The following is a 26,328-nucleotide window of genomic DNA, read 5'->3' on the forward strand; positions in this document are numbered from 1 at the left end:
TTACTATATTTCTATGAATATGTGTCTTAAACAATGAAAAAAAATGCAACACACTCTAAAGCCATGCAAGACTTACAGCTTCCACCAGCTTGTTCCGGAAGAATTCAATGTTGGCAAAGAAAATTGGCGAAGGGATCCTGAAGATCTTCACTCCCTCTGGCTCGTATATCTGGGGAGAGTCATTTGCATTATAACCACATTTTGGCCAAAATCAGGTTAAAATATATCAAACCTCTTTAAACAAAGATGTGAAAATGAAACAGAGAAGGTGGACCGAAACCGGGATGATTACTTTCACCTCTCTGGTTCTCATAAATACACAATGTCTACTTTATGGGAATTCAATTTGGAACATATGAAATTAAACTTTAAGCACTTCCCTGTCTCTGCTGCTGCTCCTAATTCCTAATGAATGAAATAATAGTTATATCAAACTAGTTCGGATGTCAAATCAAGCAAATGGATGGAGGCAAAACACATAAAGGCTTTAAAGGAACACTGTCGTTGAAGTTTCCTCCTCACATAACCTCTTTCAGCTGGTCTCGAATACCTCTTCGGTACAAATTGTTCATTCCAGTAAACTCTTATCTGGTGTTCCTTCCCTCCCTATGACATGAAGTGAAGCCACCTCCTTCACCCAGGGTACTTTGACATTGAGGAGCTAATTTGCTGAGAGGCAAAAGCGTAAAATGAGATTGATACCACTGATGTTGAAACTTGTACCTGGTGCCGGCAGGGTGAGCTTATAGTAACTCAAACTTCAGAAGCCACTAACCTGCACTTAATTAACATGTCAAATGTTTTTTTTTCTTTTTAACTAAAATGCAAAACTGACAATTTTACATAATTTTTGTGTTGGACTATTTGTGTGTGTTGATCAAGAACCTTTAGAGATGCTCATAGGTGTTTTGTCACCTTTGGACAGAGCCGGCTTGCTTGTATCCCGTGGTTCCAGCGTTAATGCTAACCTAAGCTAACTAGCTCGATTTTGGCCTTATTTTAATGGACAGGTATGGGACTGGTATCAACCCTCTCATCTAACTGTCCACCTGAAAGCAAATAAGTATCTTTCCAAAACTATATCTTTAACGTAAACTACAGAAGACACATGATAAAACCCAAACCAACTTACATCAATGTAGTCCTTTCTGTCTTTGTAGATGTCTGTTCCTCTGATGTTGGCCAGCTGACTGCAGCGAGGGCTGAAAGACAAACATTTTTTAATAACGAATGTTTGTCTGCACCTAAAGTTAACAAGACTAAGAGGCCACAGCTATGGTCAGTGGGAAGAAGAAGGAGACGCGGTTAAATGTCAAGGGTAATAAGAGGTACAGTACGATGGTACAATGGTACTTTGAGCTAAAGTATTTTTTTTTGTTTCTTAGGTTAGGATGTTGGCATTTGCTAGTTAGTTTCGAACATGGAGTACCCAGTTGAAGGTAATAGGAATGTAGTTAGTTTTGCAGGTATTTGTTCATTAAGTTAAGGGATGATATTAATGTATTCAGGTTGTCATATAGAGGTCATGAATATATATTTGTTCCACATTTCATGACAATCCCTCCAGAGATTGTTGAGATATTCCAAAGTGGTGGACCGACCAGCATTTCCAGGTCTATAGCCATTCTGCTGACATGGCTATATCTGGTATGGACTACCAGAGTTCAAACTGTAGTATATGAAGACTTTGAACAAAAGTGCAAGCCAAGACAAAACAAAATAGATAGATACATTTTGAGTCAAGAAAAATGGTTTGTTGCCAAATACTAACAATTGTGTCCTGAGAACCACACTGATCAGCTCCACACCGAGGCCTGCAGCCAATCCAAGATCCAGCCCCAGTAAGATGGAGGCAATACAGGTACACAACCACACCACCTGGACGAAGGTGAGAAACATAAGGAGCCATATGTCTACTTCCAGAGAGCGCAAAATTACCACAGTACATTTTTGAAGGAATTTTTAACTATTTAACTATTCTCAGATTATATAGGAACTTACACAGTCTGGTTTGTCCCTTCTCCACAGGTATGGGATTTCTCTGAACTGCATCAGCATGCCCTTCAGGTTGACGATGACCACAGCACCTAGCACAGACTGTTCAAGCAATGGGTCAAAGGTCAGATCTCAGCCAGTCCAGTTACTTCTTCTGTATGTTTGGGAGAGTACGAGGTAGTTTTGAGGTTCACCTTAGGGAGTGGCTCTAGTAGGAATCCAATGGCCAAGGTGACGATCATCACTATGACAGCTGACAGTAAACCAGCTACCTGAATAGGACAGAAGAGGAGTATGTATGTTGAGAGTTTGTTCAAATGTAGGGATTACTCTATTAATGTCACATATATATATATATATATATGTATATATATATATATGTTTCGATGGTTGTTTCATCTTCAAATAATAAGTTTCAGGGATTTTAGCTTTAGTCACCTGTGTGCTCTACCATCCTCACACTTCCTCACAGCGCCCTCATTAGTCACTCTGATTAGATTGTGCGGGGCTGTGGCTCAGGAAGTAGCACCAGATGGTCGGCGGTTTCGAACCACCAACCGTCCTCTCATCTACCATGACTTGACAAGAAAGCAATTAATGCTGAGTACTTGTGCCCACACTCCCACCTCTGTTATTATTTAATGTCCTCTTCTTGACTCAGCCATAACTAAACCTGCATCCAGCTCTGAGTGGATCTTCCCTCTACTTGATGAGTGTTGGGGTTACAGTTGGTGTTTGGGTAAACTTTGACTCCAGCGCTATGAGGTCTAATAACAGGTCAGACGTGTTGGTTTACCTGAGTCTTGCCTCCTGTGCTCTCCTGCACTGCGCTCCTGGACAGAGCTGTACTCGCTGCAAAAGACTTGAAGGAAGCTCCGAAGATGTTGCCAACCCCAAAGGCTATGAGCTCCTACAGCCAAATCAAAGAGAAAACATGTTTTGTTATCACTATCGCAGACTTCTACCTCAGTGTGTTCCGTTTGTTTTAGCATTGGTACAAACCTGATTTCCATCTATGGTGTAATCATGTTTTACAGAGTAGACCTTTGCCACGGAGAAGGCCACAGCAAAACCCACTATAGCCATGGGAAACGCTTCAACTGCTGTGTCCTGGAAGATCTGCAGGTTTGGAGCCATCGGAGCCTCATACCTGAAACAAGTGAGTACTGTCAGGCGGAGGATTTTCTTAATCTTTGATTTGACCTCTTCCTTTAACAATTTTACCACACTCAACCCATCAATTGTGGCTGTGGGTCGCACGTTTGCCCATTTACCCTCTCAGCTGATAATGCTCAGCTATTAACTTTACAAGTATTGTATCAATACTGATGGGTGAGGCCTTACAGATATACACATATCCTCATTGTCTTCAAACTGTTACTGACCTCTGGTTCATTAATTACTCTGCTCTGACAGATAGTGACTGGAAAGAGATAAATCAGTGCTTTCACTGTTCCAGTAGTTAACTGTGCCTCCTACAAAGGCTATCTCTGTTCTTCAAAGAGAGTTTGTGATACATGGATTTACGTGGCATTTAAATTAAACTATAGGAGAGCACTTGGAGGCTGAAAATGAAAGTAATTATCTCCACCAAATAGGTTGTGTTTAATCAAAAACAATCAAAGACAACCGGACTGATTTTCCTAATCTGATCACTTAACAAATATCCGTCCAATATTCGCTCTTCTTTAGCTTTAATAAGCTTCTTCACCAACTCATCTCACTCTTTACGTGCTCAATGCTTCACTAGGTTCTCCAGCTAACTTTGCCTAGATGCTATTTCATCTAGATGTTGTTTCCTATGATCTATAATCTCAGTTTCGCTCATCTCAGTTTTCTGCACTGTAATTTCTTTACATTTTGATGGTTCACACAGTCGGAGAAAACTCAGGTACACAGCAAGTGAAGTTCAATTGTCACTGATGCCACTAGAACGGTGTAAGAACTTTATCTATATAGCACTATTCCAGTCTTATCAATCACTCGAAGTATTTTACAGCACAATTCCCATTCACCCAGTCACACATACATTCATACAACTCTAGTATCACTTTGTCTTTTTCTATCACACCATCCGTACACTGTCAGGGAATTTGTAGTTCAGTATCTTGACTAAGGACACTTCGGAATACAGACAGAGGTGCGGGGGATCGAACCACCATCCTCCTGTGTAGTGGACGGCCCTCTCTACCTCCTGAGTCACATCCACCCACATATCATCACATCAAATTTCTTGGCTTCAGCCAATGTGCAAACACTCACCCTTTTGGAATATGGCCAACAACATCAACGCCATATCGCGTCTTGAAGTCAAAGCCATATGAAACTCCACATACAATAACGGTCTGCAGAAGAGATGATACAAATCATGACATCATGTCTGAAAATACTTGGCCCTGTCTCACAGGGACAGTATCTAAATGGCCTTGATTACAGATTGTGAGCTATTTCCTTGAACCAACACATATGCTTTCTTATAAATGCTTTGATGATCTCATAAATCTGATTATTGATTATGGACGGCACACTCCTGCCCGGCAAAGTCATAAAACATCAAAGCCAAAATGAGTGTTATCATTATTGCTGTTTATATGACCAACAAGCCTTTAACACTTCATTCTATGGAAACATTTATAAGTATCGTGTTGCATAATGTTGCTCACCATAATAACCTCAATGGGGACGGGCACCGGCAGCTTGGATTTGAATCTGTCATTTAGCTCCTTTACGATGAAGACCACCACCATGATGACCAAGGAGATCACCACGTCACAGACGTTGGTGGAGGTGATCTTTTTGAAGATGATCTCCAGGGTCTGAAACGATGAAGACAAATGAGACACACTCCCTCGACTGTGACACACGTCAGAAAGCTTTAAGCTTCTCTCTACTCACGTATATGAGGGAGAGTGGTCCACTCAAGCCTTGGACTTGCAGCCCCAGCACAAACTTGAGCTGGGACACCAGGATGTGGATGGCAGCTGCTGTGGTGAAGCCGGACACCAGAGTGTCTGACAGGTACATGACTACGAAGCCTACCTGCATAATGCCCATCACCAGCTGGAAGTGACACAGACAGTTAGACCTCACCAGCTTCTAACTGTTTTCCCACTTTTACACGTCTTATGCTAAGCTAGGTTAACTATCACCTGGATATAGCGCCGCATTAAAGTGAGACATGACAGTTGCAGTCACCTTCTTGCGTAAGTTAAAGTAAAAAAGTAAATAAAACTATACTTTTTGTGAGATCAAGCGAAATTCACTGTCGAATATCAGTACAGGATCCAAAGTTTAAAAGATCTTTGACATGGGTATCTTCACTTTTCTTGTGTTTTATACTAAAGCAGAGCAAATACTAATTGTCTAAGGTTTTGAGGCTTGGTCCTGTTGTGGGAGGGTTTATTGCACAATCCTGCCATTACACCATAAGTATAGTTTTTGTTGGGTCAACAAGATAAAGGTGAAGTGATGCAGTTGTTGAGAAGATGAAGTGAACGGCTCTTATGAGGCGTCTAACCTGCATGATGCCGACGAGGAAGGTCACAGAAGAAGCCACCAGCACGCGCTGATCGTCCATCGTCAGGCCTTCGAACCCGGTGATGTTGAAGGCCGGACCCTCGTCTGGGACCAGCCTGGTGACCACTGAGCCGATCATCAGACACAAGACTGGGAACGGACCTGCAAGGTGAGACAGAGAAGATGCTGGTTACAGTTCTCGTGTATTGACAAGAAATTCACATCCACCACTCACACATACACACACACACGCCGGCCTTACCCACTGAGATGTGCCTGGAAGTGCCCAGGAAGAAGTAGATGATGACAGGGAAGAAGGCAGAGAAGAGTCCATACCAGGGTGGCAGGGAGGCCAGCAGACAGTAGGCGAGACCTGCAGCACAAAAACATGCACATTACAGATATACAAAAATGTTTATATCAAATTATTTTTACTTAACAGCATTTTTACTCACCAAACCAAACCTTATCATGATCAGACAGTTATGACGACATATAACTGACATGAAATACAAATTTTAACAACAAATTTTAAAATTGAAACAATCTTTTTTTCAAATTTTATTTGATTCTATTATCTTCCTTTTTTCCTTTTCCATTTTGCTCCCTATTCATCCATATTTGTATTTTTTATTTTTTTCATACCCTCTGCCCTCCACTCATCTCTACAATTATGCACTCACACCTTATGAGTGGTGCTCTCCCCTGTGTTATGTCACACTGTGTGTCAAGGCCTTTCTTGTCAATAAATTAAAAAAATATGTGTAATATATGTATATAAATATATATATATATATATATATATATATAAAATTGATACAGGACAAAAGATGTATGTATAAAGAGTCTGAGCTGCTGCTGGAGAGAAACAGTTTATACTGAGCAGCACAGACACCAGGGGAAGGGCTGATGGCAAGGTAATCTCATGTTATCAGAATAGACTCAAGTTGCACAAGTGTCCCAGATAAAATGAACATATTCAGAACAGTAAATGAGTAATAATCAGCACAATGTAAGCAGAGGCAGAAAATAAATCATTTTTAAGTCATTATAACTTAACAGAATAACAATAAATGTCATGCCCTCAGTTAATATAACTTCCTGATATGTGATAGTGCAAAGACACACCTACCAGGGGGAGTCAGATCTTCACCTATCAGTCAGACTCCATTAACTCGCTGATTATATTTACCTTGCAGGACGGCGACCAGTCCAGTGCTGACCCCAGACACGATGTCACTGAGCAGCCATTCTTTAAACTGATAGATTTTCAACCAGCCAATAACCGGCAGGAGAGAGAGCGCCGCATTCTTGGCCCGCTTGGCGTCACATCTGCAATGATGAACAGACACAGAAATAAAGTCAAGTGGAGATGGATCAGTCATTGGCATCATTTGGTGAATTTCAAGCAAAACAGAGGTAAGATTTGTACAGTGCACATGATGGTTGGTGTCAGACTCAGTCCACGCTCATATAAGTCCTGAAATTGAGTCCAGCTTTGAGGTTTAGTTTTTACTTTACTCCAATATATATAAATTCCTCATGAAAATGGCTAATTCTGATAAGTAAGCGTTTGATTACAGAATATACTTGAAACATTGCTTTATTTATATGAATACTGATTGTTTCTTCCTCCGTGGTCTTTATATATTCATGTCTACATTACTTAGATAAATGAGAGTGAATCACGCTTGGAGTAGTAAATGGATTAGTGGTTTATTTAAGATGATAAAAACTCATAAAAACTGAAATGAAAGCATCAGATTTTTGGGAATAACAGGATAAGAATTCCCTGTTTATCTGTCTTAAACAAGATTCTTTCAGGAAGACTTAATCCTGAACTCCTCTCAAGAATTTGTATTTAAAGGTTTTTTTAAATAATTAAATTGACATTAGTGTGATAGTAAAGTCAGATAGAAAACTCTGAGCATGAAAGAAGAAAACAAAATTTGTATTTACTTCCTCTTATTTTACCTGATGAAAGTCTGACGATGACAAAAATAAAGTGGTGTGTGTGTGTGTGTTTTCTTTCTTTTTATATATACAAGCTTTACTTTACAAAACATTACCTTAACCATTATATTTGTAAAATATACATTCAAATATCAGTTTCTGTATATACAAACTTGACTTTATGATGTAGTTTAAATGTAATAGTTTTCTGTGGTCAGTGCAGTTTTAAAAGTACAGCTGAAGGAATAAAGAGAAACTCGTTTTTACCCAGAGGCCAAACTTTTTCCCCCTCGTCCCTTGAAATCCTAACATTCATGCAGGACAGAAATCTTCACAGGAAACCAGCAGATCAAAAACCAAAAGCTTTGCATGTTTCTCACGTGAAGTACTGCTTGAGGTGGTTCAGCATGGTCTTGCGCTGTCTGTGGACCCTCTCGTGCTCCCCGGTGAAGGAGTCCTCCGAGTAGAGAGGCCTGGCCACCACATACTGCTTGGCTCCCGGTCGCATCATGTCGCCTCTGCCGCCTGGATCACCGCTGCTCTCTCTCCTCTACTGTATGTGACTCTGAGATCCAGTAATCACATTAGGGTTAGGAAGAGGATCCTGTCCTGACTTTGAACATCAGTAATCAAAAGAACACGAACAGGCAGACAACAAAAGGTCCAGACCCCTCCAACATGGGCAGAACACACGTGCCAGGTCAGGACCTGCTCAGATCTGTGGATGAGCATTGTCAGGCTTCATTAGAGCTCTAGAAACAGATTAACACCAGTGAGGCTTGTTTTGGATTTTAACACTGAAATGTCTCAGCTCCCGGACTTTTCCCAGAGAGCATCTTTTTCATTTTTAAGATATGAATCACTCAAGGAAATATTTGCTTCCTTCACCTGGCGCTGAAAATACATCAGCAGCTCTGGAGTTTTGAAGCTTCCTTAAAGATTTCACGTTGAGAAGCTTCCCACTAGCCCTCATATCCTATTGTGCAGCAGCGTATCCCACATACCTGACAGTGTTTCTAAATCCAAAGCGTCTGCTCTCTCTTCCAACTCCTCCGGCTCCTCTGGATCAACTGAGACCCGAGACGGTTTTGCCATCAATAAATGCCACGACTTCTTCTTATCACAACTGTAATTATTGACAGCAATTATGATGAGGTCCCCGTTTCGCACAGCTGCTGGACGCTTAACTTATCCTTGACCATTGTTCTTACTGATATCTGCAACTTACAACTTTCAGTGGAGGCTTTCCGCCCCAGAAGAGCAGTCGAAAAGGTATTGTAGCGATGGGCAGGATAAGGAGGATGTGGACAGGGCAGACGGGACAGGACAGATCAGGTCATTGTTATGAAGTGGAAATCAAGTTACTTTTCAGGAGGGGGAAACGCCGCTGAGGGTTGGCTGCAGACCTCCACACAGTGCACTTCAGGAGTAACAATAGTTTGTGTGCCGCAGGAACTGACATTGTTTGTGGAAAAACTGCTGAATGCAAGGGTCCAAAATTTATTTATCCAGTGGCGTGTGATAAGACACCCCCTGGTGCTCTGATAATCAGAGTTCTGGCATGAAAGTTAAACACATTACAAGTTATAATTCAAGAGTCGTCGTAAAACTGAACTGACCTTCTATGTTCTTCCTCTCGCAAAAAGTGGACAGAAGAGAGAGAGAGAGAGAGAGAGAGCCAACGGGGAAAAGACGCCGTCCTTCATATTTAAAGTAACACCAACCGAACTGATAAGACCCGAAAGTGCTGGAGTATGAAGTGTGTTTGTGTGTGTGTGTGTATTGTGCAATTGTGGTTGTGGGTTGTTAGTCACTGGTTTCAGTACATGCAGGTGGAATGCAAACATCACAGGAAAGTGTGTGAATGACCTTAACGAAGTGTCCTCTCAGAATTAAGTGGAGGTAATGTCTGCCCCCCCCGCTGTCAAGGTCCATGGGAAAAGTGTGTGTATTTACTGTGTGTGTGTGTAAACCCAGAAGCATGAATGAACAGTGCGTCCTTGTGAAAACAAAAGCTCCAGTTTTGGATTTTTCATTGGAATGTTTTCACCTGAGAGTTAATAACAGAAAATGCACATGTAAAAATGTTTTAATATGTGTTTGTATGTGGATTTCTATCTTGTTTAAGCTGCAGTCTCCCTCCCACTTGCCGGGTAAAATCGCCATCTCCTATAAATCAGTATAATAAAGTGGTGTGATTGGATCGTATGAGTGTTGTCAGGCAGTTCCGGCCATGCACCCTTTGTTCTGTCACACCGTGGCGAGTGATAAGCAGCAGTGTAAAAGTTAATATCTGATAAATGCTGGAACAATTATCAATAACCACAAGGTCAAGAACTTTCCACTCGGTTTGCATTTATCTATTTCCATTAATAAAAATTTAAAAAAGCCTGAAGCAAATAACAAAGTGTGAGCACGCGTGTGTATATTTTAAGGATACAATTTAAAGTAAAGTAAACAATTAACACATCAAAACACAATCCAGACCATGAATGTTATTCTGTTATATTTCCACAATGATCTGATATCAAAATAAATAAGGTAATTGTCCAATCATTGCTTAGCAACCATAATTAGACATGGGAGCTCTGTCAATCTTTTGTATACCAGCACATGTGGAAGCAGTGCACACTCTCTTTCTTTGAGGTGTTCCAGAATTAGTTTGAGGTGTCCAGAACCAACATTCACAACTAGAACATCCACTGTGTATACCCTTAACCATCAAGTGTAACTTAAAGTGAGAGTGCAGGACTTTTACGTATTGCCTATAACATTCAAGCCCCTGCTAAACAAGTTCACACAATTCTCTCTGTAAGGGCCTTTTTTCACTGCAGATATTTTAACATGTCACATTTAGCTGCTTCAGAGCTCCTGGTGTTATTCATGCTGGCATCACTGTCACATCTTAACTTCATCATGAACGCCTGATCTCCTCCTACTGTAACATGTAACATGTCTGCTGTGAAAAAGGTCCTGTTTCAGTGGTCCATGTTTAGCAGGTATACTTTACTGGTTAAAGTTCATCATATTTATACAACATTTTCTAGTGAGCACTATAAATAGTACAGCTGTTGATACTTGAAATGTCATTAGTTTTGCTCAAGCTAAAGTATTGAACAAAATCAGCAGAAAGAGTCAGAGGATCACAAAGTTTTAAGGATTCCTCCTGTGGGGGCCATTGTTATTTGTACCAAATACCATAGTTATTCCTCAAATAGTTGTTGGGCAACACTTGAACATTTTGAGTAGTTGTTCCAGCCTAAAACAGGAACAAACTGATGGGATGAGTCAGGGATGATATCTATCAGTTTATTTTTCAGTTTTTTCGATCCAAAACAGCTACTATACAGCAGAATAAAGTCCCAGCTTCATTATGATATTTTAATGAATAGTCACAAAGTACTCATTACCTTATAATTATCTTACTATCACCCACATCAGCTCTGGAAAATCCCAAATCCATCCTGAATTGTCCAAATGCATTTTATATTTCCTTCTTAGTGCATCTGAACCTGTACAGGTATCACCACCCAACTCACACAATCCACACACACTGTAGGCCAGAATCACTTTTCTCTATCATTTGTATCATAGTGTTGTGCAAAAGAAAAGTAAGTAGCAATCAGTTGGCCATGTAGTAAATACACTGAACTGGAACTGTATAAAAATCTAATGTATGGATGTGTAAAATCCGATTTTCCCTTTGTATTGGTGCGCTCAATGATATTTGAGACTGGAGAGGCCACACTGTCACAGCACATAAATGGTAATAGTGACAGAATCAGTGTCAGTGAGTACATGTCTTGTCAGCCAGTATTTCTAACTCTTTTGTTACTTAACTTAACATTGGTTTGTAGAGAACTGAGAGAAAAAAAAAATCAATGCTTGGTCTGTTTTTTGTTTTTTATACAACAGCTAAATTACAAAAAGAACAAGAACAACTTGTAACTTCCACGTTCAGCACACACAGTGTTCTGACCTGAAGTGGACATGATGTGGTGACACAGATAGAGGGGCCGTGGAGTCAGGGGAAAGAAGGTTGGAGTCTTCATGTTGCAACACTGTAAAACCTCTTCTCTCATGACTGCACACTTTCAATCCTGCCTCCGGGTATTTCCATTCGTAGGCCTTTGTTCACGGCAGACATTTTGGCTCATCGTGGCCGGAAAGGTCCAGGTGTTGGTCACGAGTCCCCAAAATAAATATCGTTAATGTTTTTTGTGATGAAATGGCTGCAATGGCTTCTGTTAGCAAAACACAGTTCATCTAAGGTTAGGGTTACGTTAATGTTAAATAATTAATCTAAAAAGACAAATAGAATCTTTTTGTTAATGACAGATTCAAGATTTTGATCTTAAATCAATTCGCAATTTTTTTTTGAAACTTTTGGATCAATATATTGATATCACGCATATTGGCACATTATCACTTTTCCAACATTTTGTTATTGAGTGTTTATTGAAATGTCACTGATATCCATTTCAAATTGTACTTGGCAAGTTGGAAATATGTTGATGTTTTGATCAGTCAAAGGTTCACTTGCAGTTTGTCTTCCGCCAATTTATATGATCTTATAAAACAATATCCTCATCATTGTTATTATGATTTTATGGTTGTGTCTCGGCAATAACAGCACTTGGTTGATATGAGGACGAGATTGTGGTCTTTTGATTTAATACAGAACAAATTAACAATGTTTACACAACATGTGGATTTGCATTTAACAAAAACATCAATGTTTCCTTGTGTTCAACCAAAGTGCCGTGGCCTAAATCGAACCACAGACGACACTATGAATATCAACTTATGTGACTTATGTGGACTTTGATCTTACCCATTTTACCAGATAACAACAAACGGAGACATGATGTTTGAAAGATATGAACATGCAGGGGACACATAATGAAAGAGGTTTTTGATTGGTGCCATGAGGCTTTTTAGAGTTGTGAGTTAGTTGGGATGCCTCAGCATGTCCTGCGTAATATTTAACTGTTGTTTAAAAGGTTTTTCTTACAAGTCTCAGTGGATGAGAGTGTCTGCACAATAGTTGATGCTCCCACAAACGTATATATTTTACCTGCTGACCATGTAATGTTTCAGGCACAGGTCTGAAGAAGGCCCTCTGCTGGGAGTATCAACAGTGTGCGTCAAAAAAAAATATTTGTTGAAATAAGAACATTTTTATTTTGACTATAAAATGAAAACTGTAAAGTTATTTTTCAGTCAACCAGTTTTTAATGAAAAGCAGCTTTGTCTTGTCATTTATTGAACATTATTTGCAACAAGCCTGCATACTTTCTGAGAGCTGCATGATTAACAATGTGGTAAACATGATCTCTGCTCGAAATGCACCACTCATAAACTTCATTGTAGTTAATTATTGTGATAGTAACTGTTATCTAACTAGCGGACAAATGCTGGATTTATACCCTGACTCCGCGCAGCCCCAGGCAAAAGAGACATGTGGGGCCCTATATCAAACCTTCGCTGTGGACTAACACCTCTTTTGCACCAAAATCAGCGGGTACAGTATATGCAGGTTTTTTAAATGTGAGTAAACCCTCTAAAAAAGACAATTAACTCCTTTCCCATTGCCAGTAGAAGAGTTTGCCTCTCTGTACCCCCCCCCCCCCCCCCACTGTGCATGTGTCATGTCCGAGGCCACGAATGCATTGAAAACTGAGAGGTCCTCTCCCCTCGCTCTTTTGCCAATTTTGCACATTCATACTCCATACTGTGTAGCCACATCACATGTTTTTAGAGTAGATTCAATTTAGGATAATGTATGTGTTGAAATACATTTAAGGATCCTGTCAAACATAGTCCGGCCAGATTTAAGTACAATGGTATGAGTACAATCCATTGTATGCCGTACTCTCAAATGTTAGAAACCCATTAAAATGAATGCTCCCTCTAGTCGTTTTCCAGTAAAAATATTTGTGTACACTAGACACACAACATCTGAGGCTTGTAACATAAAAGATGCTTTTATTACACAGACTTTAAACCCAGCATGGGCAATAAATACCAACAACATCCCCCCCGTGGAGATAATGCCAGTGGACACCAGAACTATTTACTGATCTCAGATCTGAGATTCTGCTTGCCAAGATAACACATGTTATCAAGGATTCATGACAAAGGGCTGATAATGAAGATCAATCGCTGATTTCCAAGTAAATAATACTTAGGCTAATAATTCCAAATGTCTTCAACCAAAACGCCCTGATTGAACAGATTTACTTTCCCGTGTGGATAAAGAGAAAGTGTAAATATTGATAAATGTCACTTACTACAGTAGACAGGTCACTGAACTCCTCTGATCAGGCCTCAACATATCTTTACAGTTGTGATTAATATGTATCCATCTCTTGGCTCTATATCTTTGCCAATTCACCAGAGGCTGCAAAAGCTTTTACACCAAAACTGGCTTAATAAACTGTGGTGTACGTCAGTTTGCTTCTATGACTGTCAGCAGCCATGCAGTGTTGAGGTCGCAGCAGTAGAGGGCAGAGTTAAACTTCAGAGTCTTCTACCCAGGAGCATCAACAAGGGGTACAAAGTTTACAGGTTCATGCAGGGCAAGAAAAATCCATAATAACAGAAAAGAACAAACATAACAGTTAAGTGTTGTCAACTAGTCGAGTAAACTTTGAGTAAAATAAGTTGAAATGTAACAACAAACACACTGAGTCATATTTCAAATGATGTCAAGTTGTATTACAGAGCAATGTGTATACAAAGATGTAGAGGGGGTATGGAATCTTTATGTTGTCAGTCAGTAAAGTAACATACATAAGAGTGACTTCATCTTGTTATAATCCTTGTTATTATTATTACAAATTGTATACAAGTGTGTTCTATTTGTGGACACGCAATAATACAATTGAACAATTACAAAGAAATGTCCAATAATACATTAATGAATAATGCCTGCTTTTATAACTGGAGTTTAGTCGCATCTAATCACTTCAGTTCCAGAAAACTTCTTTGGAAATTATGGACCTATTTACCACAGAGATTTTACAATAAAGGTGAAAGGTGAGTTAAATATAATGACAACAAAGCCAATAGTCATACTAGATCAAATAAAGCTGGCGCAACTACAATCCCAGAGCAAGGGTGTGTTTTATTACAAATCACGGAAACTCTTAAGAACAATGTGTTACACTGTGTCCAAAGGTTATCCAACCTACTAACAGATGGATACCAATACTTCCAGACAGCGCCAGGCAGCCGTTTCCCTGTTTCCAGTCTCCAAACAATTATGTTTCTGACAATGTTGACTCGTTGATATTTTTCAGTCCTGTGAATTCTTTTTAAAGCCAAAGGTGTCTGAGCTCTTTAGCTACGAAGATCCAACACTTCTTCATAAAGGATAAAGATAACCTCTAATCCAAACCAAAAGATTGATGCAGCATCAATGAGTCCAAATATTGTTTGACAATTTAACTCTTTTTATTTTAAGTTTTGCAATTAGTCGACATAATGCAAAAACAAAACATGTCATGTGTGTGCATCCCCTCCCTCTCTCTCTGCAATCCTGTATTAGCAGAGTGTGAAAAAATGAGGCAAAAATAACACACACTTGTGTCACTTGTCACATGAACGACCTTTGTTGTGATCAGTTTAAACTAAATTTTGAGGCTGAGGATAAATGATAGCACTGCTGTGGGTCCCGATTAAAGGAAGGTACTTATGACATTGACATTGAGCTACAAGGTTACCAGAGAGTTGAGACAACAAAAGTAGCAATAACAAGAAGGATGATACTGATACATTGAACACAAAACCACAGCATGACTTTAGTGAAGCAATTTCCACTTTTCTTAAATACTGTGGTAAATACAGCGAAGAGGAAGGGACAGAAGGAGGATTCTGTGATAGCAAGTCATTCTCTTTGGCAAACTGGGCCACGAGAACCAGGAAATTAGCCCACTTCTAATCTTAGTTTATGGGGTTTCATCAATACTTCCTTCTAAAATGTGTCACTCTGATTCAACTTTTTCTTTACCACATCACGATGGCATAATTTCTTTGCCTGCCACTAGGGGCTCTCTCAATCAGAACAATAACAAATTATCAGACTATAATTTATAACAGACTATCACTGGATTATTTTGATGCTGAGGTACAAAAACATGATTATCAGGCAGTTTTTCCCACAGTTTAGCAAAGTGGCTAGCTAACATGTGAAAGTCAGCACCACAGTTACTTGTAACTGTATGGTAGAAATGAGAAAATCCGGATGTTGCAATGAGGATGTCTTATGACAAAAAGCTATAAACCACTGAAAGAACATCCAATAACAGTTTATTAGAGTGAGGGTAGTTTTCAGTGCTGGCACAGTGAGGCAGCACGTGGTGTGTGATGTAATGTACTTATTAAGGAAGCGAAGTTTGCTGAAAGTGTTTGCAAATGTCAATGAGACACCTTTACTGTTTACTGAGGCCACTGAAGCCATCCAGCAAACAGACTGAGCTGGTTCCCTTTTAAACTCACTGGCCAAAATGAAAGCAGCACAGTAGCAGATGTTTTTTCACATATGCAGAAACAAGAGGAAATTAAACTACTTTCACAGTTTGAATGAATAAGTCTCTCATGTTTCTTCAATTTCCTGTATTGGTGGACTGAGACTGTCTTTGTCTATTGTTCCTTATTGCCACTCTCCTTCCCCTGCTTAATGAATGACTCATGACTGTGAGACACAGAATTCATCCAGCAACAGACATTATACACATACAAAAATGTGTATGAAATAAAATAAATATATGAAATGACAATTTATTGAAAATGTCTTGACACTAAAGGCCAAATGCTGTTTTGGTTTTAAAATGTGCAGCACATTTTATTACCTTTGATAAGATCACAGAAAGCCGTTTGTTACGATTAAACTCTCCAGAGTCTGTCCCCCAATAAAGATGATTACCTCCCTGACTGCTATTGCCCCCCAATGGAAACAAGATGTTAATACAGAAAGACAGACGCCGACACTGCTTCTCATTCTGTCCGCACGATGTTACTCCATACAGTAAATGCAATGATATAAACTGTATATAAACAGCTCATTGTAAATAATATACAATTACAAATTATGATATTATGGTACTTAATAATTTATTTAGTAGTACAGTTACACATGATGATAACTTTTGATATTAACAACTGGCATCCAATATCTAAGATTTTAAGCCTTGGAATCCCCTGACATCATTGGTTAGTAATTGGTATGAATGTATGTATGATTCATACTGTTGAATCATAGGTATTTAGCTTGTCAGAGGACTATCATTCAAGACCCCAAAAAAACTTTAATTTCGCAAATTAAAGATGAAACTGGGCCTATTGAACAGAATTAAAGGATTTTGTGTTAATGTTATGGACTTTTTGGAGTTATTTCTTGTTTCTATTGTGGTATGCTCCAAAATATTTGATTTAATTACTTTAATAGTAATTTTTGCAACTGTAATATACGTGATAGTCACGTGGGTGAATGTTTCATATGCATTATGGAGAGATCAGTAAATGACAGCAGCACTCAGGTGGAACGGTTGGCACGGGAGCAGTTGCACCCCGTACTGTCTCTTTGGGGGTAACTTCCGCCCACATGCCAGATGCAGTCTGGATGATGAACTGAATGCTCCGTGTCTTTATTGCTGCTGCATTCATGCTGTATTTTACAGACATACTTTGTTGCTGTGGTACCAATCCTGGGACCCGTAACAAATTTTGGGGGCTCGTCCGGGATCTCTCTCCATAAGAATCATCAAGGGGAGCAGATCCAGTGATATCAGAACCACGAGGCCAAGGCGAGGTGACGTGATTACAGCCGTGACAACAGCTGGTGGGTGTCCACGAGGGGAGATCAGAGTCCAAGGAGGGTCTTCATTCTTCCAAGGGAACTGCACTGCTGTTTCATCACACACATCATGTCCACCGCACGCAAAGAACTCGTATGGAACATCAAAAAGAACTTGTTCAAACTCTCGGACAGCGACGTATACCGGCTGGCACGGGACATCGCAACTGACAATCAAAGTACACCCGATCTGAAGTCCACAGATGAAGAAGGTTGTGTTGATTATATCCTTGACTATATGAACTCTGATACTTTACTCAGTTTTGAGGATGGGGGAATGAGTCAGTTGTTAATGTTGAACGATTTGGTACGTGAGATAATTAATGATCGTAATACAGCTGTCATTGCAAATGGGGTAACTCAGGAACATGAAACACTCACAACTACATCAGATAACATCGTAGATCAAACTCCATGGTCACATTACGCTACCAGTGATATGTCAAACACCAGACACGATACTGCTACTCCAGCAGCCACAGTCCAGAACATACAGGACACTAACCGTAGCACAGACACCACCAGTCAAAGTGTGGACCAGCTCCAAATAATGCATAATGAGCTAGGCAAGAGGCTACAATACTACAAAGATATAGCAAATGCAGCACATCACAGTCTAGGTGAGCCCATGCCACACCAACTGCCACGTCATATCCCAGCTACGTTCGATACTGAGAAGATGGTTTCTTTAAAGGACCTCTCCCATCTCCAGCGTAGGGAGTTTAAGATACATGGGGGGCAGATTGGGGACCAAAGCTCTGACATCACATATAGCAGTATCTGTAAGCAGATAGACGAGGGAGTCAGGGAGGGTTTCACAGGGACAGAAGTGATCCGAGCTGTGCTGAGGATAGTTAAACCAGGTGCCTTCAAAGACATGCTCACCCATAAAGATGACATCACAATCGGTGAACTCAAGGGCTTCCTCAGGCCTCATCTTGGTGAGAAGGCCAGTACGGAGCTGTTCCAGGAACTAATGTGTGCAAAACAAAGTGAACAAGAACCGCCTCAACAGTTTCTGTATCGCATGATTGGACTCAAACAGAAAATCCTCTTTCAGTCAAAGCAGGCCAACACAGACATTCACTATGACCCGAAAACCATCCAGGAAGTTTTCCTTCACACCATCTACCAGGGCCTAGGGTCTAAACACACGGATATCAGACAACAGTTGAGACCACTCCTCTCGAACAATCAAGTGACTGATGAAGACATTGTCAGTCAAGTTATGAAGATTCTCAGCGACGAAAATGAGCACCAGCGCAGGCTAGGTTATGGTCTCCGACAGAAAGCAACACATTCACACAGTGTGCGAGCGGATGATATAGAGCAAACTGCGCACAAGAAAGAACACCAGACAATACAACAGCTCAGTGCTCAGGTTGAGACTCTGACCAACATGGTTGCAGCTTTAATGGACCAGCAAACGACAGCTATGCACATAACCCACCCAAAGTCTGTACCTGTCCAAGTGCTTGGTCAAACACACTGCCCTCTTACATCCATTCCCAGAAAAATTCCTCCCTCCACACCAGGCCAACCCTCTCTCACAAGGAAGGGTAAAATACCCATCTGTACTAACTGTCTACACCAGGGCTTAGAGAACTGTAACCACTGTTTTGTATGTGGGGACCCAGGACATCGGGCTGTTGGCTGCTTAAAAAGAGCCAGGCAGCAGGGAAACGAGAACCGACCTCTGTTGAGGGACAACCAGAGGCCGTTCCAGAATTCCAGTCCCACCCAATAACACCCATGTGTAAGCAGCGTTACTCAAAACGCCAAAGATGTGACAAGAGAGCTGGTGACACTTTCCCCCAAGAAACACCAGAAACCCCTGACATGGCCATACGCACAGCACCACTGATAGGCAGAAAAAGTTTGCTCAAATGTTTTATCAGTGGCTATGCAGCTACAGTGTTGTTTGATTCTGGCTCACAAGTAAGCATCATTGACAGGTCGTGGAGAGAGACATTTATCCCCAACTACCCAGCACGACCACTAGAAGAGCTCCTTGACCAAGGGGAAAGCCTTAATGTATATGCTGCCAATGGACAGTCAATTCCATATGACGGATGGGTGGAGCTTACAGTCAACCTCACTGGAAACGACAACCCAAACCTTGCAATTCAGGTCCCCTTCCTGGTCAGCCAGCTCAGTCTCCCCCAGCCTTTATTAGGAGCTAATGTTCTCCAGGAAATAATAAATGGACAAGAGTCTTCGACTGATGCACACGCCACTATTATAGGTCTCCTTCGAAGAGCCCTTGGAGTGGAAGAAGAACAAGCCGAAGCGATGGTTAATTTCATTCAGGCCCAAAAGACACCAGACCACAGTTTGGCAACAATCAGAGTAGGCAGGGAAGATGTGACTATCCCAGCTGGAAAAACATTACGTGTACGGTGCAGAGTACCACCTAGCTTCAACGCCTCTGACTCTGTTGTCCTATATGAATCCCCAGAAGAAAGTACTAGCTTAGAACAGCTGAGTGTGGGGGAAGGCCTCTTAGAGATCAGTAAGAATAGGTGGCCTCTTGTTCATGTGCCCATCTCCAATCACACTAAGCATGAAATCACCCTCCCAAAGAGAACTCTGTTGGGCTCCATCGAACATGTAGCTAAAGTTATAGAGATGGGTGAGACAATGACACCACAAGTAGAGACACCACAGGTTACAACAGTAAGGGCTGACGTCCATAAAGTCACCGCTCCCAGGGCTCCCACAAATGAGCCGTGGCGACCACCCGTTGACCTCAGTCATCTTACTCTAGAGCAACAACATCTAGTTGAGGAGATGCTACATGAGGAGGCAGCAGCATTTGCCCAAGACAGCAGTGATATTGGATGCATCCCCTCTCTCCAGATGTCAGTCCGGCTCAGCGATGACATTCCCGTCCAGAAAGCTTATACTTCCATTCCTAAGCCACTTTACAAGGAAGTAAAAGAATACATCCAGGAGTTGTTAGTGAAAGGATGGATTGTAAAGTCTAAGTCACCATATGCCGCCCCTATTGTTTGTGTCAGAAAAAAAGATGGATCATTGCGCCTTTGTATTGACTACCGACTGCTTAACAAAAAGACTGTGCCAGACAGACATCCCCTTCCCCGTATTCAGGACTTGATTGACTCGCTTGGGGGCTATAGCTGGTTTTCCATCTTAGACCAGGGCAAAGCCTACCACCAAGGCTTTATGGCCGAAGGTTCGAGACATCTCACTGCCTTCAGGACCCCTTGGGGTTTATACGAATGGGTCAGAATACCGTTCGGGTTGTCAAATGCACCAGCAGCCTTCCAAAGAAGCATGGAGGAAATGCTTGAGACGCTGAGGGATGAGTGTTGCATCCCTTATCTCGATGATGTCCTCTGCTTCTTGAGGTCATTCGAAGAGCATGTTGAAGTGCTGCGCCGTGTACTCCAAGCCCTACAGTGCCACGGGGTTAAGTTGAGGCCAGAAAAGTGTGAGTTATTCCGCAACGAGGTCAGGTACGTTGGTAGGCTGGTGTCTGCAAATGGAGTGAGAGTGGATCCAAAAGATGTTGAGGCAGTTCAAGCATTGAAGGAGAAAACTCCAAGGACAGTAGGAGATGTTCGGAGGCTGCTAGGTTTCCTTAGCTATTACCGAGCATACGTACAAGACTTCTCACGTATAGCAAGACCACTATATGAGCTGCTCCAGGTAAAGCCCAATTCGCCACAACCCAAGCCTGTCAGGGGGAAAACAAAGGGCCCTCAACTGCTTTCACGTACCCCAGTGGAGTGGAATAATCAACACCAGCAGATTCTTGAGCGCCTCATAAACATTCTAACAAACCCACCAGTGCTAGGGTACCCAGACTTCAACCAACCCTTTATACTTCACACCGATGCCTCTCAACAAGGTCTGGGAGCAATCCTCTACCAGAACCAGGACGGGAAGATGAGGGTGATTGGTTATGGGTCTCGCACGTTGACACCAGCAGAGCAGAGTTACCATCTCCACAGTGGTAAGCTTGAGTTCTTAGCCTTAAAGTGGGCAGTTTGTGATAAATTTAGGGACTACCTGTTTTATGCCCCTCACTTCACTATCTTCACCGATAACAATCCCTTGACTTATGTAATGAGCACGGCTAAGCTTAATGCAGTAGGACATCGCTGGGTTGGTCAGCTTTCAGACTTTCACTTTGAAATAAGATACAAGCCAGGCAAACTGAATATTGATGCAGATACCCTTTCTCGTTGTCCCCATGATATCAATGCCTACATGAGTCAGTGTTCAGAGGGATTGTCAGAGGAGGCAGTGTGCGCCACCTGGGAGGGTGCTAGAACAGCCCAGCAGGGGGAAGTAGCATGGGTAGCCAGCCTTAACATCACCTCTCAACAACAGACACACACAGAACCTTTCCCTGTAATTGACCATAATGAACTGGTAGACGAGCAGCGAAAAGATCCTGTCATTGGGAAAATGTATGAGTTAAAAGAGAATGACACAGAACTGACTGACGACAGACGCAGGTCTTTGGACAAACACACAAGAAAACTCTCAAGAGAGTGGAGCAGGCTGTATATAGAAAATGGCCTCCTATACAGAAAAAGACTTGGTCGCAAACAGCTAGTCTTGCCAGCCACCTATAGACAGACAGCCCTCACGCACTTGCACGACAACATGGGACATGTTGGTGTCGAGAGAGTTCTTAGTCTTGCAAGAGAGCGTTTTTATTGGCCTTTCATGAGTAAGGACATTGAAGAGTACATCACCAGGAAGTGTCAGTGTATAAAGCGGAAAAAGCCAGCTTTAAATGACAGAGCACCTATGGGAAGTGTAACATCCAACTCGCCTCTTGAGCTCGTCTGTATAGACTTTCTTCACCTTGAGACCAGCCGGGGTGGATACGAGTATATCCTGGTGGTAGTTGATCACTTTACTAGGTTTGCCCAAGCATACCCCACCAGAAACAAGGCCGGCAAAACTGCTGCTGACAAGATTTTTAATGACTTCGTCCCTCGGTTTGGATACCCTTCTAAACTGCACCATGATCAGGGCCAGGAGTTTGAAAATGAACTGTTCAGAGCTCTCAGACAATTGTCCGGTGTGAACCATTCCAGGACCTCCCCTTATCATCCACAAGGCAACCCTGCAGAGAGGTTCAACAGAACTCTGTTGCAAATGCTTAGAACCCTAGGGGAGAAAGAGAAAGAGAGCTGGAAGGATCACCTGCCACATGTTATTCATGCATATAATTGTACCAAGCACGAGTCGACAGGCTACTCGCCATATTTTTTGTTATATGGTCACCATCCACGTCTTCCTGTTGACCTTCTCTTCGGGTTGGTGGCAGAGGAAGAAACAAAAACACCAACAGGGTACGCAGAAAAATGGGCAGAGAAAATGGTCGAGGCATACAGGATAGCGAGCACAAACAGCCAGCAGTCAAGTGCTAAAGGCAAACATTATTATGATAGAAGGAACAGAGGTGTGACTCTTCAGCCAGGTGACCGGGTCCTTGTTCGCAATGTTTCCCAAAGAGGAGGTCCATGCAAACTGAAGTCCTATTGGGAAAAGACAATCTACATCGTCAAAGAACAGCTTGGTGATAACCCAGTCTATAAAGTGAGTCCTGAGACAGGGGGCCGGCCCATCCGCACTCTCCACCGAAACTTGTTGCTTCAAGTAAATGACTTGCCTGTAGAGCAACCAACCTCTGTCGCACCTGCAAAGTCGCAAAGGAGAAAGGGAACCTCAAAACCCTTGAGAACAAGTGAACAGACGCAGAACCATGACACAACAGACTCAGATGACGAAGAGGAAAGACCACGGTATTGGCTACGGATGCCAAGGGAAGTATTAAGAGTTGGAAATGACATACCGAACCAAAGAGTCAGCTGTGAGACCCAAAACCACCCTGAGCAGATCGGAGCTTACCTGGAGGAACCTGTTCTCGATGAGCCTGCATCTGAAAGGGGAAGTGTCGTTGAGGAAGCACAAGGACAAGATGACAGAGTGCCGTGCACTGAGGAACACCAGCCTTACAATGAGCAGGAGCAGTCTCAGGCTTATGACTCAAACATAGAGGTCCAAGGGACTCAGCCTACATTGAGGAGGTCTACTAGAGACAGACGCCCTGGCCAGATGTTCACTTACACCTCCCTGGGTCAACCAACTTACCAGCCACGTGTCACTGTGAATGCAATAGGGACTCAGCCCATAGTTTACACTCACCAGTATCCACAGTCTTACTTACAACCATTTCATTCCACACCTATCATTCATCCTACATACTTGCCAATCATCTATCCTATCCACTGTTATTGAATGATTGATAGACACTGTACATTTACATATGTTTATCATTACTAATGTGCCTTCAGATTTTGAGTAATTATAAGCTTTGTATTTGATGTTTCGAATGTTATTGTGAGTTATTGAAAACTGTGTTACTAATAGCAAGTGTCGGGAGCCACTTTTTGTTTGTGGGGGAGTGTGTGGTATGCTCCAAAATATTTGATTTAATTACTTTAATAGTAATTTTTGCAACTGTAATATACGTGATAGTCACGTGGGTGAATGTTTCATATGCATTATGGAGAGATCAGTAAATGACAGCAGCACTCAGGTGGAACGGTTGGCACGGGAGCAGTTGCACCCCGTACTGTCTCTTTGGGGGTAACTTCTGCCCACATGCCAGATGCAGTCTGGATGATGAACTGAATGCTCCGTGTCTTTATTGCTGCTGCATTCATGCTGTATTTTACAGACATACTTTGTTGCTGTGGTACCAATCCTGGGACCCGTAACACTATGACTCTATATGTGTTTCAATTAGCTCCCTTCCTGGCTGGGTGTGGCTTCTGGCCCCTTGCATCTGCCACCGGCTCCACACACTTGGTCCTAATCATTCAATGAACTCACCTGCTGTGTCCAGGAGCATTTCAAGGGCCAGTAACATCCCCTTACACTTAAAAGCAGGCCCATCATACGCATGCATTTAGATGTTCTAGTCTTTAACTAAAGCTCCAAAATTAAACCTAGGGTTGGAAATCCTGGAAAAGCTAGCAGCTGATACATCCCATCCCCTCCAGTCGGCCCTCTCATCAAAGCGACCAAAGCAGGTCGATTGGTGATAGTAATGATTGGTCGTGTTTATTACAGTCCTACCAGGGCCACAGACACAGGTAGAGACATATCATATAAAAGGTTGATTCAGAAAGAACTTACCAACCCTGCCTTTTAGAAAGCTTTAGCAGAAAGCTACCGGCATGGAGCCTTGTAATGGGCTTTCTGACCACTGTGTAATTCCAGTCTCATGTACATAGATGATCATAGAAGTCACTAAATTGTTGTAGCTGTGGACTAATCAATCTCGGGGGTCCCCTCTCAGCTCGGGCCCCAGGCAGTTGTTTGCTTTGCTTACCCTGTTGAAACACCCCTGGCTGTATTTAGCAACTCGTTCTAAACTAGTCTTTAGTAACCACCACTTCTCTGCTGGATCATTCTTCACCTTCTTCACTTGTAACCTGTTATATCTGCTTTTCCATCTGTTTTACCACCTGCCCGCCTGACATTAACCTGTCTCTCTGGTTTTATAGGTTCTGCACTAGTGTCCCTGTCTCAAGCAGTCAGCCTTACCTCGTGCTTCTTCTGCATACTGAGTCCTGCTTTGTGGTGTGAAACTATTGTGCAGTTCACCTGACTATGGAGGTATTCTGTGTTGTCATGCTGCAGCTCTACACAATGATTCAGCCCCATGAACCTGTGTATTACACTCTATCTATCGATATAATGACAAACATTGGACCTCCCTTTACAGTCAAAAAGAAAGTTTTTCATCTAATTCAGATTTACAGATTAGATCAAGATTAAATAAAAAAAAACAATGATCATGGAATGTCATCATTGTGTGTGGGGAAACGGAAAGCTCTGAGCATTTGCTCTTTTTGTACCGTGTGAGAAGTAATAGCAGGGCACAGGAGGGAGCTCGTGACTGCTACATGTATAGGCATGACTGCTCTGAAGCTGGTTCTGCTTTCATCATCCAGCACCCTGCCCCCTAACACACAGAGAGCCACAGGAAGGGAAGAGCTCTCACTCTGATGGTAGCTTCAAGAAATTGCTGCTCTCGTTGTGGGCCCGCACCATGGATTTCATGTTTTCACAGAATTCCTCTCAATAGAAGTTCTTTATAACATTGTAGGTCTTCAGAGCTAATAACCATTGGCATTAAGGTGGAAGTGTGGATAACCAACTGCTTCTGATGTACTGTATTGTATTTTTATACCTCCCTATAGTAAACAATCTATCTATGTATCTATGTATCTATGTATCTATGTATCTATGTATGTATGTATGTATGTATACTATGGTAGTCTGTAAACATTTTTCACAGCGGACGTTTTGACATGAAACAGCATTAAACTACAGGACATTAATTAAGGCTCTGTGCCTAAACAGAGCAGAAACTTAATCAATGTGATCGATAAGACGTGATTTCATGTCAAAATGGCTGCTTTGAAATAGGTGTATTACGTACGGGGGCTTAGAGAGGTCAATGCACTGCAAATTAAGATAACTTCATCTGTTTGATGACACGCGCTGCAAAAAGAAAAGTCACAACACATGCAAATACAGAAAGGTGATGCAAATTGAGAAAAAACGACACCAGAAATGTTTCCAGGGCACCAAAAAGGTGATGAACCTGGCTGTAGTTCAATGCTTGGTGACATTATTGAAGTCTGTTACTTGTCAGTGGTGATGGAACTTCATGCATGTGTTGTGAGTTTTTGCAGTGCATGTGTAGTCAAATTGATAAAGTTGTTTTTTCTTAATTTGCAGTGCGTTTATCTCTCTCAGCCGGCGTAAGTTCAGGGCAAAGTATAAGTAATGATTCAACTGACTAAATGAAATATAAAACTTTATGGTGCTTTTAGTTGGGCTGGGTAACAAATTATTATCATCACTAAATAAATATGTTAAACTGAAAAGCTGTGTGACGACCATTGACTGGTTGATGTAAAGAGGTGACGTCAGGGCGCAGG

General features: G+C 41.7%; 2 protein-coding genes across 2 annotated transcripts in view; one reads left to right on the plus strand and one right to left on the minus strand.

Annotated features, from left to right (window-relative positions):
* LOC117757109 (chloride anion exchanger-like) overlaps positions 1-26,328 on the minus strand; it is a 31,720-nt gene that overhangs the window by 3,948 nt on the left and 1,444 nt on the right. Inside the window, exons 2-15 of the mRNA XM_034577880.1 lie at positions 7,845-8,029; positions 6,704-6,843; positions 5,774-5,884; positions 5,513-5,673; positions 4,891-5,055; positions 4,659-4,811; positions 4,258-4,340; positions 2,998-3,145; positions 2,792-2,905; positions 2,190-2,267; positions 2,002-2,097; positions 1,772-1,878; positions 1,133-1,202; positions 77-169 (exon numbers count right to left, since the gene is read on the minus strand). Of these exons, the coding sequence (XP_034433771.1) occupies positions 77-169; positions 1,133-1,202; positions 1,772-1,878; positions 2,002-2,097; positions 2,190-2,267; positions 2,792-2,905; positions 2,998-3,145; positions 4,258-4,340; positions 4,659-4,811; positions 4,891-5,055; positions 5,513-5,673; positions 5,774-5,884; positions 6,704-6,843; positions 7,845-7,975 (1,650 nt within the window). The 5' untranslated portion in view covers positions 7,976-8,029. The remainder of the gene's footprint in view (positions 1-76; positions 170-1,132; positions 1,203-1,771; positions 1,879-2,001; positions 2,098-2,189; positions 2,268-2,791; positions 2,906-2,997; positions 3,146-4,257; positions 4,341-4,658; positions 4,812-4,890; positions 5,056-5,512; positions 5,674-5,773; positions 5,885-6,703; positions 6,844-7,844; positions 8,030-26,328) is intronic.
* The window catches only part of slc26a5 (solute carrier family 26 member 5), a 36,229-nt gene continuing 17,420 nt past the window's right edge, over positions 7,520-26,328 (plus strand). The window contains exon 1 of the mRNA XM_034577882.1: positions 7,520-7,533. The gene's annotated coding sequence lies outside the window, so the exon portion shown is untranslated. The remainder of the gene's footprint in view (positions 7,534-26,328) is intronic.

Source organism: Hippoglossus hippoglossus, chromosome 23, assembly GCF_009819705.1.
Source record: "Hippoglossus hippoglossus isolate fHipHip1 chromosome 23, fHipHip1.pri, whole genome shotgun sequence".
NCBI lineage: Eukaryota > Metazoa > Chordata > Actinopteri > Pleuronectiformes > Pleuronectidae > Hippoglossus > Hippoglossus hippoglossus.